This window comes from Manis pentadactyla, chromosome 6, assembly GCF_030020395.1.
Source record: "Manis pentadactyla isolate mManPen7 chromosome 6, mManPen7.hap1, whole genome shotgun sequence".
NCBI classification, from domain to species: Eukaryota; Metazoa; Chordata; class Mammalia; order Pholidota; family Manidae; genus Manis; species Manis pentadactyla.
Window position 1 is genome coordinate 25,060,171 of NC_080024.1, and position 16,597 is coordinate 25,076,767.

General features: G+C 37.3%; 1 protein-coding gene and 1 non-coding gene across 19 annotated transcripts in view; both read right to left on the reverse strand.

Moving 5' to 3' along the window:
• Positions 1 to 16,597, reverse strand: part of UNC80 (unc-80 homolog, NALCN channel complex subunit) — a 244,565-nt gene that overhangs the window by 76,824 nt on the left and 151,144 nt on the right. For 16 of the 18 annotated variants that reach the window (XM_036926837.2, XM_036926833.2, XM_036926836.2 and 13 more), the window contains 7 exons: positions 15,741 to 15,922; positions 15,116 to 15,247; positions 12,610 to 12,796; positions 11,867 to 11,998; positions 9,586 to 9,729; positions 6,820 to 6,920; positions 5,717 to 5,803 (listed from right to left, as the gene is read on the reverse strand). In XM_036926837.2, the coding sequence (XP_036782732.2) occupies positions 5,717 to 5,803; positions 6,820 to 6,920; positions 9,586 to 9,729; positions 11,867 to 11,998; positions 12,610 to 12,796; positions 15,116 to 15,247; positions 15,741 to 15,922 (965 nt within the window). The remainder of the gene's footprint in view (positions 1 to 5,716; positions 5,804 to 6,819; positions 6,921 to 9,585; positions 9,730 to 11,866; positions 11,999 to 12,609; positions 12,797 to 15,115; positions 15,248 to 15,740; positions 15,923 to 16,597) is intronic. The other 2 variants (XM_036926834.2, XM_057503590.1) reach the window with 1 other exon arrangement.
• LOC118932956 (U6 spliceosomal RNA) lies at positions 5,263 to 5,369 on the reverse strand. Its single transcript, XR_005032967.1, has one exon. It is a non-coding gene; the product is annotated as a U6 spliceosomal RNA (small nuclear RNA).

Consider the following 16,597-nt stretch of genomic DNA (forward strand, 5'->3'; position numbering starts at 1 on the left):
ATCAGTGAAACCAAGAGCTGGTTCTTCGAGAAAATAAGCAAAATAGATAAGCCTCTAGCCAGACTTATTAAGAGAAAAAGAGAATCTATACACATAAACAGAATCAGAAATGAGAAAGGAAAAATGACAGACCCCACAGAAATACAAAGAATAATTAGAGAATACTCTGAAAAATTATATGCTAACAAGCTGGAAAACCTAGAAGAATGGACAACTTCCTTGAAATATACAACCTTCCAAGACTGACCAAGGAAGAAACATAAAATCTAAACAGACCAATCACCAGCAAAAAATTGAATTGGTAATCAAAAAACTACCCAAGAACAAAACTTCTGGGCCAGACGGATTTACTGCTGAATTTTCTCAGACATATAGAGAACACATAATACCCATTCTTCTTAAAGTTTTCCAAAAAATAGAAGAGAAGGGAATACTTACAAACTCATTCTATGAAGCCAGCATCACTTTAATACCAAAACCAGGCAAAAACCCCACCAAAAAAGAAAACTACAGACCAATATCCCTGATGAACATAGATGCAAAAGTACTCAACAAAATATTATCAAACCAAATTCAAAAATACATCAAGAGGATCATACACCATGATCAAGTGGGATTCATCTCAGGGATGCAAGGATGGTACAACATTAGAAAGTCCATCAACATCATCCACCACATCAACAAAAAGATGGACAAAAACAACATGATCATCTCCATAGGTGCTGAAAAAGTAATCAACAAAATTCAACTTCCATTCATGATAAAATCTCTCAACAAAATGGGTATAGAGGGCAAGTACCTCAACATAATAAGGGCCATATATGACAAACCCACAGCCAACATCATACTTAACAGCGAGAAGCTGAAAGCTTTTCCTCTGAGATCAGGAACAAGACAGGGATGCCCACTATCCCCACTGTTATTCAACGTGGTACTGGAGGTCCTAGCCATGGCAATCAGACAAAACAAAGAAATACAAGGCATCCAGATTGGTAAAGAAGAAGTTAAACTGTGACTATTTGCAGATGACATGATATTGTACATAAAAAAACCCTAAAGACTCCACTCCAAAACTACTAGAACTAATATCTGAATTCAGCAAAGTTGCAGGATACAAAATTAATACACAGAAATCTGTTGTTTTCCTATTCACTAATGATAAACTAGCAAAAGAGAAATCAGGAAAACAATATCATTCACAATTGCATCAAAAAGAATAAAATACCTAGAAATAAACCTAACCAAGGAAGTGAAAGACCTATACCCTGAAAACTACTAGACACTCTTAGGAGAAATCAAACAGGACACTAACAAATGGAAACTCATCTATGCTCTTGGCTAGGAAGAATTAATATTGTAAAAATGGCCATCCTGCCTAAAGCAATCAACAGATTCAATGCAATCCCTATCAAAATACCAACAGCATTCTTCAACGAACTGAAACAAATAGTTCAAAAATTCATGTGGAACCACAGAAGACCCCGAATAGCCAAAGCAATCCTGAGAAGGAAGAATAAAGAGGAGGGGATCTCGCTTCCCAACTTCAAGCTCTACTACAAAGCCACAGTAATCAAGATAATTTGGTACTGGCACAAGAACAGACCCACAGACCAGTGGAACAGAATAGAAAGTCCAGATATTAACCCAAATATATATGGTCAATTAATATACAATAAAGGAGCCATGGACATAAAATTGGGAAATGACAGCCTTCAACAACTGGTGTTAGCAAAATTGGACAGCTACATGTAAAGAATGAAACTGAATAATTGTCTAACCCTATTCACAAAATTAAATTTGAAATGGATCAAAGATCTGAATGTAAGTCATGAAACCATAAAACTCTTCCAAAAAAACATAGGCAAAAATCTCTTGGACATAAACATGAGTAACTTCTTCATGAACATATCTCCCCAGGCAAGGGAAACAAAAGCAAAAATGAACAAGTGGGACTATATCAGGCTGAAAAGGACACCATCAATAGAACAAAAAGGCAACCTACAGTATGGGAGAATATATTCATAAATGACATAGCTGATAAAGGCTTGACATCCAAAATATATAAAGAGCTAACACACCTCAACAAACAAAAAGCAAATAATCCTATTAAAAATGGGCACAGGATCTGAACAGACACTTCTGCAAAGAAGAAATTCAGATGACCAACAGACACATGAAAAGATGCTCCACATCACTAATCGTCTGAGAAATGCAAATTAAAACTACAAGGAGATATCACCTCACACCAGTAAGGACAGCCACCATCCAAAAGACAAACAACAACAAATGTTGGCGAGGATGTGGAGAAAGGGGAACCCTCCTACACTGCTGGTGGGAATGTAAATTAGTTCAACCATTGTGAAAAGCAGTATGAAGGTTCCTCAAAAAACTCAAAATAGAAATACCATTTGACCCAGGAATTCCATTCCTAGGAATTTACCCTAAGAATGCAGCCGCCCAGTTTGAAAAAGACATATGCACCCCTATGTTTATCGTAGCACTTTTCACAATAGCCAGGAAATGGAAGCAACCTAAGTGTCCATCAGTAGATGAACGGATAAAGAAGAGGTGGTACATATACATAATGGAATATTCTTCAGCCATAAGAAGAAAACAAATCTTACCATTTGCAACAACATGGATGGAGCTAGAGGGTGTTATGCTCAGTGAAATAAGCCAGGCGGAGAAGGACAAGTATTAAATGATTTCGTTCATCTCTGGAGTATAAGAACAAAGAAAAAACTGAAGGAACAAAACATCAGCAGACTCACAGAACCCAAGAATGGACTAACAGTTACCAAAGGGAAAGGGACTGGGGAGGATGGGTGGGAAGGGAGGGATAAGGGGAAAAATGGGCATTACGATTAGCACACATAATGTAGTGGGAGGGGCACAGGGAAGTCAGTATAGCACAGAGAAAACAAGTAGTGATTCTATAGCATCTTACTACGCTGATGGACAGTGACTGTAATGGGATATGTGGGGGGGACTTGATGATGGGGAGAGTCTAGTAAACAATGTTTCTCATGTAATTGTAGATTAATGATACCAAAAGAAAAAAAAAAAGAAAAGGAAATGCACAACAAAATCAGAAAGAAATAATATAAAAGTCTCCCCCCCACCATGACTTTTATCCATTGTTTCTTTAAAATTTTATCCTAGAAAACTTTCTAGTTACATTGAAAGAATCAGTGTCACTAACCTAATCTGCTCTGGTGGTTCTGAAGGCTTAACCCCGGATGAGGGCCAGACTTAATCCTGTTAGAAATCCATAAAGGAGGAAAAGTTGGGAAGTCCTATGGGTCTCAGGTGCCTTGATCAATCATAAATGAGGCTTCCTTAAGACTCAGACAGTACTTGTGATTCTGTCTTGCATGCCTATTAATGCAGCCTGCTGATGTCTGGAATGGTTGGGATGGGCCTTTCTCATGTACAGTAGGAGAAGGGTGATTGAGATGGCAGGCATGCTCAAGAAGTGTTAGTGCATATCTGTAAGTTGAGGATTTGGAGATTTATTCCCTTAAAAATATCTGGGTACCAAACCCTTTCAAATGGCTCACATACCCCACAGATGTGCTCATATCCCAGGTTGAAGATCACTGGGTCAAATTATGCAGTGGGTTTAAACATCTCTAACAAAGTGTGGAAGAGACAGGTCAGTGTCTTCAATATCCCCACCAGACACATCCGTAATAGTTAGGAAAAAAGAGAGGTATATTTAGAGTTATGGCTTAAAAATGACTCTGCTCTACACTGTTTTGCCATTCTGAGTAGAAGACCCTTTCCCTAGTCCACCCAAAGCATCCATGCGCTTGGGATTGGGGGGAAGATAAATGTCTAGATAGAAAAGCACAAACTAGAATTTATATTCATGCAAAACAAGATTATACATCAAGGCCAAAGTGCTGCCAGCCCTTTTCTCTATTAGCTCATTAATTACCAGGTTTGGAGGACTTATGTATACCATTAAGGCTTATTTGGAATTGACAGAAGACAGAATGGCAGAAGGGAAATGAAATATCCATCTTCTTGTCCCAGGGCTAAAGAACAAAGGAGAGTAATGGTCCCAGTAAGCATTTCCCCTACCCAGTGACCTGGGGGAGGGCAGGCATGCTTTGCCACCAGTCTCTGTTCGGGTGTCTGACAGGAGTTTACCTCAAAGCTTTTCGATACCACCTGGATGCAACGTAAACTTGGCAGGGCACATACGTAAACTGAGAGAGGCCCTGATATTTGGCTCTGATAATCTACCTTTGTTTTTTTGTGTGGTGTAGACAGGACCAAGAAATAGAAAGTTTGGCTGAGAACTCTCTGGATAGAATTGCCAGAGGCTTGCTGTCCCTGAGCAGGATGCTCTGGCCGGTTGAAGCCATATGGGACTCACAACCAGAACTCAGAGAAGTCTACAGCACCAGTACAAACTGGAGTTCAATCTCTCAGCAAACCCCACAGAGAGAAGACAGGCCCTTAATTACAGCACCCATTGACTTTCTCTTCTGCCAGTTGGGTATCCAGCAACCAGCCAGAAAAAGAGCATTCATTTTGTTTTACAGAGGGAGGGGCCCTCTGTAAATGTTTGACAAGGGGTAGAATGTTGAACAAAGGCCTTTTTTCTCCCTGACTCCACAGAGTGTTGATAGATAAAAGTGGTTGGAAGGAAGGAGAATTCCTGGAGACTAAGTATTTTAGTCAAGAGAGACTTAACACTATCCAAAGTTACTATTTATATATTTTCATCAGTCTGCACTTAAAACTGGATTGGACACTTATTTACATTTTTTCCCTTGCCAACCAGCAGGTGGGCACTCAAAAGGAAAAACCAGATCAGTCATAGACAAGAGAAAGGAATTACAAATTTCTTCTGCACACTAGAGTTGTAGTCTGAGTTAAATTTATCATTTTGCTGCAGATGCATATGGATAGGTCTTCTATTTCCCCACCTGCTAGAAGATTGATGAAAGTACGGGAGAAAGGAGAAGTTCTCCCCACAGAGAGATTCACTTGGCCATCTGTCTGCCTGGATGAAGGTGCAATTTCAAAGAACAGGCATCATGCCAATGGTCCCAAAACTACATATTCATTTGGGGTGTAAGGAGGAGAATATGAAAAAACAAGCAAATTCTGGAGGGTTCAGGAAGGAGCTGTCAGAACGGTTTAAAGCATAGTTGCCATGGAAAAAAGCACTTACAAATACTTTTCATCTAGGGTAACATTTGTCTGTGTGTGTGTGTGTGTGCATTTTATTTTATTATTATTATTTTTTTTTATATAGAACGCTTCACAAATTTGCATGTCATCCTTGCACAGAGGCCATGCTAATCTCCTCTGTATCATTCCAATTTTAGTATATGTGCTGCCGAAGTGAGCACGTGTGTGTATGTATTTTAAACTGAGATAGGAAAAGGTGAAAAATGACTAGAAGTGATAAATATGCTTTCTCAATAGAAAGCCAGAACTAAGAATGAACACAAGGAAGTTGTACAATGCTAAAAGGAAGACAGGAAATTGCACTTCTGAGCACCCACCATATGCTAAGGATTGTGCCAGGTGGGTATTCTCCATACAAACAGTGGTGAATTTAGCTGATGACAATTCACCTTCAGTCACATAACTGATGAAGACTTAATGGAAAAAAAATCTCCTAAGACCTTTTTTTTTAATGTTCCTCCTTCCCACTTGGAAATGAACACTTAACCTACTGAAGCCTGAAACTCACCAAGTAGTTGAATAGGATGTGAGATGTCTGAGCGGGAAAGTCTCCAATATTCAGGAGAAGTTTGCGCAGCATGTACATTAACTCATCCTAAAGGAAGAACAGAATTTCTATGTCTCATTCAGCTGTCATACTGTAGGAAATAAAATTAACTTCTTGAAAAGCAAGTGGGGTGGAAATTTTCTTACTTTTGCCCACATATTGATTTCCATTACGTTCAGTGTTTTAATATAGTATATGTGATACTCGTTAAATAGTATTTAAGCTACCGTAACACCTTCTTCTAGAAACTAACCTATGAAACCACTGAGCAGTAGTCAGTCAAAATTTTTTAAAAACAAAAGGTTAGACTGTGTCTATAGGTCACTGGCAAATCACCGGAAATCTGCATATTTAGTCAGCTATGCTATGGTTGCCAAGTGTGATGGAAATGTGAGGCAAACTGTCTTGAGAAGCCATTAAACAAACCACGCTGACTGAACTTCATAATTCTACTTCCTAGGTTTCAAGTCAAAGATATAAAGCTACCTCCAAGAGGATAAATGGAGATGTCTGTAATTAGCCTTACCTTCCAGAAAATAAACCTAATCTTCCAGTAAACAGGACCATAACACAGAAATGAACAAATAATTTTTAATCCTAAATGTATTTTGCTATTACTCAGAAAATTACTTTTATTTGGCATTATTTTCTTACAGGTTGGCCTGGTAAGTTAGCATCTTTGATTAATGGAAAGTTTTAACATATTCTAATAATTCTACTTGCATCACAGACTACAGAGCAATCAGAATTCAACAAATGTGCCTAATGCTAGAAACTTTATACTGAATTTACTCCTTATTTAAAAGACTGAGAATCTTTTGGGATCTAGAGTCATCATTAGCAGTGTACCATCCACATATGGAGGCACCAGCTAATGGAGACATTTGAAAGAAAACAGCAAAGTTTAATATTGTGCATCATGATCATTATCTAAAGTACTCATTGGCTAAGTGTCGGAGGACATTGATATTGTGAGCATGGCACAATATGAAGTCCACTGCTCACTTTTAACAGTGGTCACACACACAGACACACAGCTGCATTATAAGGAAAGAGGAATTTACTTGTCTATTGCTGATGGTCAGTTTTTCCAGAAAATGTCGAAGAACTGTTGATGGATCTTCAATTAGACAATTCCATAAGACTTGCTGGGCCACAGCGCTCACTTTAGAGGAGAAAGGAAATTGAACATTTCTCTTAAGATGGAGATAGACCTATTAGATAAAGTATTTAAACAATTTACTAAGTTTTAATTTAGTTCTTTTGTGCCTTAACAAGATTCTGTGATCTCTTTTTCTATTGAAAGGTGGCTATTTGTTCTCTTTGTTGTTGTGTCTGAACATTTTCACCGTAAAGAAAAGGTAACAAAAAAGTATAAGATGGTCTTTAGGTATTAGTGTTGCTTATGTAAAGAACACATTTGTGATGTGCAATGGAATCTAATTCAGCCTAAAAAAACAGATATCCTGCCACTTGCAACAATGTAGATGGGCTTTGAGGATATTATGTTATGTGAAAAAAGTCACACAGAGAAATATAATACTGTATGATGTCACTTATATGTGGAATCTAAAAAAAAAAAAAGAAACTCATAGAGTACAGACTGGTAGTTGCTAGAGGCAGGGGGTAGGGAGTGGAGGAAATAAGTGAGGTGGTCAAAATGCACATACTTCCAGTTATATGATAAATAAATCCTGGGAATTTAATGTACAGCATGGTTACAATGCTGTATTGTATATCTGAAAGTTGCTAAGAAAGTAGATCTTAAAAGTTCCCATCCTAAGAAAAAAATGAATAACTATGTGTGGTGATGAATGTTAACTAAATTTATTGTGATAATCATCTTGCAATATATACATATATATCAAACAATTATATTGTAGACCTAAAACTAATACAATGTTATATTCAGCTATACCTCATTTTTTTTAAAGTATATAATTGTGAATCTTTGTTTTGGAAATCATCCTAATATTAGCATTGGCAAATATTAGAGTCATATTTCACTGTTGTATAGAGAAATCCCTAAACTAATTATTTGGTCTTTAGAAACTATGTTTTGCTTTAGAATGCATATGAATTAGAGATGATCATTTACTCTTCACACAAATGCCTTAAATAGAATCTCCTTCAGCAAGATAAAATAGTTGAGCCAGTAGTAATTAGGCTCCCATTTCTGATAAGGTTGGCTTAGGAATAAATTATTCCCAATGTGAAACAAAGTACTACTTATTTGGGAAAGGTGGTCAGGCTAAGACTGTCTGTAAATGTCCAATCTAAGAAAGCAGGTGGGTAAAAGTGAGCGGTGGGTAAGCACTGGGTGATCCGCAGTCTACATGGTTTAATTAGCTTACTTTTCCAAGCTCAGAATATAGAATTTAGCATGAATTTATTATTCAGCGTGTATTTTAGATTATGCGAATTGTTTGCTTCAGAAACTAACTATCCAATTAAAATTAAGAGCTATATAAATAAATATTAAAAGATACAAATGTAAGCTTTAGCTTTCATGTGTCTTCATAGATAATTAAAATAGGTATGGGTTTTTCTTAGGTTGAAATTGGCTGCAAAATTGCCATTATAATGCTTTTATTCTAATTGAATAAGGCAATTTAATGCTTAAAACTATGAAAAGTACAGGAAAATACAGAAAAATGAGACTGGTGAGTGTAACAATCATAGGAACAACTGCAACCATTTTGGAGTGTGTCCTTTTATATATATGAAATATATATTTGCACATATTTTTAAACAATACCCTGTAGAAAGTATTCTTTAGTACTCAGTTTTTTACTTACCAATATATTGAACACTTTTTATATTAATATTTTTCTAGAATGTTATGTCTAATGTGCATAAGATGCTGTTACATGGAGGTACCACAATGAACTAACTGCCTGTTGTTGGACATTCAAACTCTTTTCAAGTATTTGTTATTACTTTAAATAATGTACAATGTACAGCATCTGTATAAACCTTTACACAGCCCTCCTAATTGCCTCAGGAAACTACTAGAAGTCAAAATCTATGTCAAAGGTTTTCACATTTTTAAGGTTTTTGACACATATCATGAAATTTTGTTCCAGAATGCTTGTATTGGATTCTACATTCCCGTTAGCAAGATGCTGAAAAGAAGAGGATCCTCTTTTCCCTGAATCTTTACCAACTATGGATATTTTCATTTAAAATGCTCTTTGCAATTTTTTAGCTGAAATGTAAGATTTCATTGTTGTTTTAAGCAACAATGCTGTTTATAGATGTTATTGGATTAATTGTGTTTATATCCTTTACCTGTTTTTCTAATTGGGGTTTCAGAAAATCATTATTGACTCACAAGCTTTTTTTAAAATAACATTAAGAATGTTATATTAATATAACCACATATGTAACACCTCTTTACCCCTGGCTTTTCATTTCACTTGACAATTATTTTCTTTGGGTAGTACCTCTGGGAAGGCACTCAAGTGGGAGAGGTGGCATTGGTGGTGCCCAGTCAATAGCTAAGATTTCTAAGGCGGCCAAAATTACTATTTGATTTCCATGTGGACACATAAGTGTTGTTCTGCCCTCTGGTCATAAACAATTCTCCTGGGCCAAATAACTTATTTTGCATGCAATTTCTGGGTTGTAAAGCTGGTGGGAGGAGGAGATGGGGAAAGCAATAGTGTTAGCACAGTGTACTACAAATCTGTAATTATAATATATGCATAAAACCACTCAACACATGATCAGGAGTTCATATCATCAAGAGCACGCTATTGTCCTCTATCAGATGGACAGTTTAAGTATTTTGTTGGAGTTACTGATGGTTTTACTAGTCAAAACTGTACCTGCTACTCCATCTTCCCGCACCTCACCATCTTCCATGAGATGAACAATGGGGAGCACGGCTGCACAGATGCATGCTGGGAACACTGCCTGTGGGGGCTGAGGCACATGGTGGTTTGGTGTGTGTTCGGTGGTGTGCTCCTCATCTGAAGGGGGAGACAGAATTGGCATAAATGGGGTGCTTTTCTCAGAATTGTAATTCTAATGTAACAACAGTTCTCAGCTCAAGGTCTACTTAACATTTTTTGTGCACAACTATTTAGTTGTCCCAGCATAATTTGTTGAAAAAATTATTCTTTGCCCATTGAATATTCCTAGCACCCTTTCCAAACATGAAACCAACATAAATCCAATGTTTTACTTCTGGCAGTTCAGTTCTAGTCCCTTGATCTTTATGTCAATCCTTATGTTAACATCAATCTTGATTACTGCAGTTTTGTACTTAAGTTCTGAAACTGGCAAGTGTGAGTCCTCCAACTTTGTTCTTCATTTCCAAGATTACTTTGGCTGTTTGAGGGTGTAGAGCAGTCAGAACCCTCCTACCTTTTGGCAGGAATATAAAATGATACAGTCACTTTTGAAAATAGCCTGTTTTCCCCACAAAGCTTGTTCATAACTGCAAATGGCAGCATAATTCATAATAGCCAAAAAAAATGGAAACCACCAAACATCCTCTACCTGATGAACTGACAAATAAAATGAGGTATATCCCTATAATGGAACATTACCTGGTAATAAGAAGGAATGAAGAATTTATATATGACACACACAAATGAACCTTGAAAATACTAGGTTAAATGAAAGAATCCAGTAATAAAAGGCCACATATTGTATGATTCCATTTATGTGAAATGTGTAGAATAGGCAATTCCATAGAAATAAGGAATAGATTATTACTTGTCAGGAGTTGAGGGAAGTGGTAGATAAGAGCTAATTAGATAGTGGTGATGATTGTGTATTCTATGAATACACTAATAACCACGGCACTGAGTACTTCAAAAGGCTGAATTTTATGTATGTGAATTATATCTTAATAAAAGTGTTATTTAAAAAAATACAGATGTGCCTTGAGTCCCATCCCATAAATTGTGATTAATTACTATCAGTCATTTTTGAAGTTTCCCAGGGTTGTGCAGCCAAGGGTTGAGAACCACTGGTTTCTGCACCACTTTTTGACAACCTTATAAATCAGTGATGAAATTTGTATATTCATGAAGCAGTGAGTCCCAGACAGTTATTCATTATTAGAGAAACGTATTTCTTAAATTCTTGGAACTGAAGAATATTACTTTTCCACCTTGGGATCAGATTTACTGCAGGAGTAGCATGAACTTTGGTCTTTTGATGCTTTCCCAGCATAATTTGTTAAATCACAGTGACTGCCCCCCCACCCTTATTTGTGAGAGATACATTAAAGATTTGTGAATGGATGCTTGAAACTGTATGTATTTTCCTATACATATACTCTATTTTTCCTATACATACCTACCTATGACAAAGTTTAATTTATAAAGGTACTTTAAGAAATTAACATTAATAATAAAAAAGAATAATTATAATATACTGTAATAAAAGTTATGTGAATTGGTCTCTCTCTCAAAATAACTATTATATACTGTACTCAGCCTCTCATCATGATGATGTGAGATGACAGATGTCTATGTGATGAGATGCAGTGAGGTGAGTGATGTACGCATTGTGACATAGTGCTACTAACATGGACTTGATGATATATCAGAACGAGGATCATCTGCTTCAGGACTGCATGTAACTGAAACTGAAAAAATCTTGGAGAGCAAAATCATGGATAAGAAGGGACTACTGTATCCCAGAACAGCATCCTAAAGCATTCTATGGGGTCTTGGTGAGATACTAGAATCCCCTGAATAGATTTAAAAATGCTGATGTGTGGGTCTCACCTTAGAGATTCCAATTTGATCTTGGGTGTGTCTGGGGCATTTTTGTAAAGCTCCCCAGCTGATTGTAATGTATACCCAGGGATGAAAACTGTTAACTGCCTAGAATAATGCCTACCAAACCCTCAGCACAGGATTCCATGTGATGTAATTAAAATAGAGCCAAGTATGAAAGGACAATTGATGGGTAAAGTCAGTTATAATACTTTTTAGAGTATCATTCAACCTAATACTTTTTATAACTTCAAGATGTGAAACAAGTTATTTAATGAAGATAGTATAGTGAAGTGAGATAATAATATTCACTGGAAAATGTTTCCAAACATACATCAGGAGGAACAGAGAGCATATTTGCAAGAGGACACACCTTCGGCACTGACGGCTGAACGCACCGACCAGACTGACCCTCGGCGGAAGGAGTAGTTCCTGTGGGAAGTGCTGGAGGTACAGGATGGACTGACAGACAGTCGACGGGATGCCAGATTGGTGACTTCTTCTACTGGCAAAGAAAATGGGGAATGTGAACTTTGATTTTATAACAAACAGGTTATCATCATTGCAACTATAGCTGTCCTTACATCACAACTGTACAGTGCTCTCAGAGCACAGGCTTAAGTAATTTAGAGAGTACTAAGGAAGGGAAATAAAAAACAATTTATAGGAAGACAGAAAATTCCTCCCAAAGATTCCACCAAAGCAGGGTAGAGAATCATTGAATTTAGAATGGCTTGTAAATCATTTTCTGATACCAACCAGGCCTGCGCTTGTAAAGGTTGAAAGTAGTTGATGGACTAACCCCTTATTTAATGAGGAAAGATTGACTCCTTTACTTGAACACATACCCCGGATTCAGCTGTTCCCTGAATCACAGTCACTGCTTGGGCCATCACATTGGTTTATTCAGTGTGGCTAACATCCCCTTCTGTAAACAGGTAAACTCTAAATGTTTAGAAAATGACACCTTTTCCTTTGGACAGTGTCAGGAGGTGAGACAGAGCTAGAGGGAGCATATCATCTCATGTCACATAAAATTGTCAATGTTTCTTTCCAAGCAAGTCTTTCCCTTTCCCGTCACTCCGTCCCCTAAGCAGTTCCACGCATAGAGGGCACCTTCTTCCTCTGGCTCCGAGTTGGGTGTGCATGTGGGCTCGTAGCAGGCCTCCTGGGTGATGGGGATGGCGGTGATGAGGCTGGCTTCTCGACCAAGACGTTTCTTCTCTTCCTCCTGTTGCAAGTTCTTTAAGATGTGCTCTGCTCTTTGATGGGAGCGGGACACAGCCCGGGCTGAAAAAGATTTCTATGAAGAGATGGAGGTGAGTTTATTTAGCAGCAGCTCTTCTGCATGGTCACAAGTGCTAAGACTGTTCCAGTGAATTACACAAATGTATGGGTTTTTTCCAACCAAGTTTCCAGGTTGTGTATATCTAAGCTATTCTTTTTCACTCAATCAGAATAATTCTTCAGGAATTTCTGGAAAAAATCTTATTTTTACCCTTAGGATTTGATATGATACCAATGATACACCCTTTCAACATTAAAATCAAATAAAAAATGTTACTACTTGATTTCTTTCTAAAAATTTTTGAACTGGTTTTAAACGAATGACATTTACTTCATAAAATTAATAAAAGAAAGTCAGAATGATGGAAAGAAGACAAAAGAGATCTATTTCTCAGATAAAGCAATTTGTTATGTGATTTATTTCATTTTTGTATCTTAGGTATTTAGCACACTATAAAAACTTAATTTTTGTACATAAATACAGTAGCACTTAACAGTATTTGTAGAAACAAAGTTACTGAATGGAAATTATGAGAGCTTGATAGTGTTACTAAGGCTGAACATAAAATCTGACCCTGTTTTCCAGCTGGAAAGACATAATGGATATAGAAAAATAAAGGAGAGATTATTCACCCTGCGAAATGGTTATTCTATTTGTGCCTTAATCATGATGCTTATGCTGAGACAAATTCTAAGAGCTTTGGGGACAAAGTCATTGGTCTCAGAGCAGGGAAGTCATCACTGAAGTTCTTCACCACCAGTTTGAAGTGTTGTCTACATACAATAGCAATTCTACATCTCTTTCTTGGCCAGTGGCCACATAGGGTTTAGAGACAGATAAGAGGTGTTGGTCGTTCTTCTGAAGGACTGAAATAAATCATAGAAGCTGCCTTTTTGCCTGACCTTAACATAAGATCAAACACAACATTAAGGCTTTCCTATGATGGTGACACAATAGCAATGAAGGGCATTTGGAAATTCATTTTCAGAGCCAGCAATTAGGTTGGTTTAATATAATAAGGTAAGGTAAAAATTGTGGATGGAGAGAAAGAAAACTGGATATAGAATCAGACTTGGCTTCAAATTCACTGTGAAGCTGGGAGAGAGAACATGTTTGGCTCAAATGAATCCATCACCTGTGTGGGAGAAAAACTAAAGATCCTGAAGCCAGTGGTTCAGCTGCCAGAATTACTGTGTATTTGGAGAAAGAACAAGTTGTGCCTTTCTGTTCGGCATGGAACTGTCAGATATGATGGTACTGTATGCAGAAGAGTTGAAATATTTTGATGGGTACAGAATTCAAACAGTTTTTCAAAGAAAATTATACATGCCTAGAAAATGTATGTATGATATGCAAAAATGTTCAACCTGATTTCATATATTCAACTAACTTTTTAATGAAGTGTGAATAAAAAAGCCAATTAACTTTGTTTTTTGCCATTCAGTGGCATTAAAAAAACTATACAAGTTAATGTGAATAAAGAAGACACTTTCCTCTTCTATTATATGAAGGCAAAATTGTATACCATAACTGGGGATACTTTGTGATACATATCAAAAATCATTACTATTGGTATACCAATTGCCCTAAATCCCATGGGAACTTGGGCAAGGAAATAATCATGGATTTGTGTAAAGAAATGTGTTCTTTTTCTGTTTTTTTTTTTTTTTTTGCTTTGTCTTCTAAATTTTCTACGTTAGTCTTGCAATTTAGAAAAATGTTATTCAGTAGGTAAACTTTTGAAGGCATATTTTGAAGACTCATTTTATAAAAGCACATATTTTTGGCTCTTGTCTATTTATGAACTATGTTATGTAGAGCAGTGATATACAGAGTAGCATATCATCCGGGGTTCTCCGAGGGTATTGTGATGACGGACTAATGGTCAAAGAGAAGAACAGACAAAGGTCCAAACAAGGAAACAATAGCTGCCGACTCAGTTCTTTTCTTTTGTCCAGGCTCAATCTCATTAGCTTTCTGGCTGCTTATGTATTTTAGGTTAAATGAACCACTTGTTTTTTAATATATAGAGGCAAAAGTGCTACCTTTGTTCAAGAAATCAATGCTTAATGTTTTTAGTAGTTTTATAAGATGAACACTCCTTTGATTATAAAACAAAGCTGTTTTGGCTTGGAGGTCTAAAAATGCTTACTACCAGATGTTAGTTGTTTCCATTCTATTCACCAGAACAACAGTCTTTTTTGGCTGATTCTATGTTGTTACTAAATTCTTGCAACAAGAATGAACAAATTTCCTTATACATTCATTGTTCCTCTTTCTTACATGTACAGAGTCGAGCAAGAAGATATGGGAAAGGAAGTGCCTGTTACTCACAGACTGGTCTTCATTAATGGGGTCCTGGACACTCCCGCTGCACTGAGGGACCCACGGGGGGTCAAACATCGGGATGGATGGCATTCCAAGCACTGGCGAGGGCAGGGTGAAATTTATACTGGGAGGTGGAATCTGTGAGTTGATACCAGAAAAAGGAGATGAGGAAGATGGAAACTAAGCTATAATGAGTCTAAATATAATTATGACATAATGTTACAGAGCACAGGACAAACCTCTCTGGGCCTCAGTTTATTCATTAATACAATGAAGGACTTCATCTATATGATCTCTATTTGTGTTAAACTGCTCACCCTCCATCTGTATACATGTAGAGAAATGTCTGAAAGACTATAACCCAAACTTATGTGCTTCCCTCTAGGGATGGTACTGAGATGGTAGTGAGATCTTGAGGTCATAGGAACTTGATTTTCTTACTCCACCCTCCTGCATGTTTCCTTTTCTTTTGAAAAGAATTCCTTCATGTATCAGTTAGGTTTTCTTATATAATCAGAGAGAAATAAACAAGCATCTCTTTGGCCAAACACTGTCAATTTGAGGTTGAAGGATTTAAATAAGCCTTGGTCGTGTTTGCTAATCTAATTCCCATGTGGGAAACATCCCTCACCTTAAAAATCTGCTGTGCTCCCTCCTCCATCCTGGGCCAGACCTGATAGCGAAACCTCCAGAGCGTGTGGAACTTGAGGACGGCGTTCAGCCTCTGCACCGTCTCTGGGTGGTGGAACTCGGACATCAGCATGTCGGACACGGCCTCGGGGACTTTCACCGCACACAGTAGGAACATGGCAGCTAGCGACAGTCAACAATCCATCAGCTACTCATCTTTCAACTTTTCTTGATTCTGGGGATGGGAATGGGGGAAATTGTCCCTAGCTCCTGAAAATGACACCTGAGCTGATTGTGCCAAGCCACCAGCATTGGAAAAAGCAAACCTTGTTTCAGCTACTAGAAACCAAACATCACCCTCTGTGCCACCCACAGTCTTCCGATATCCTGTGCGAGGACAGCAACAGCATGACGTTTCAGCAGAATTACTCACTCAAAGCAAAGTATTCTTTGGCTCACAGTGAAGAATGAATTCCAAGGAAGCAAATGCAAAAAGGAAATACATACAGAAATATCCTTTTTTGGAAATGGCTAGAGTCATCTCATAGTAACCCTGAGACAGTACATAGAAATGTCCAGTAAAAAACTGCCTCAGTTACATTAGTTATATTAAAAATAAAATCCACATGTACACTCCATTAGAAACTTCTACTATTCTGAGAGATAAAAGAGATTGAGAGGCCAAAAGAGATTTCATGAATCATAATACCACTGTTGTTGTCTTTTAGTTTTAGAAAAAGCCAAATATCAATAAGAGAAAGGTCAGGGGCCATAATAAATTACAAAGTTAATGAAGAGCAAGACAAAAAGATACACTGCATAGCATAGATGGGTGATCCAGGTTCAATCATAAAAACA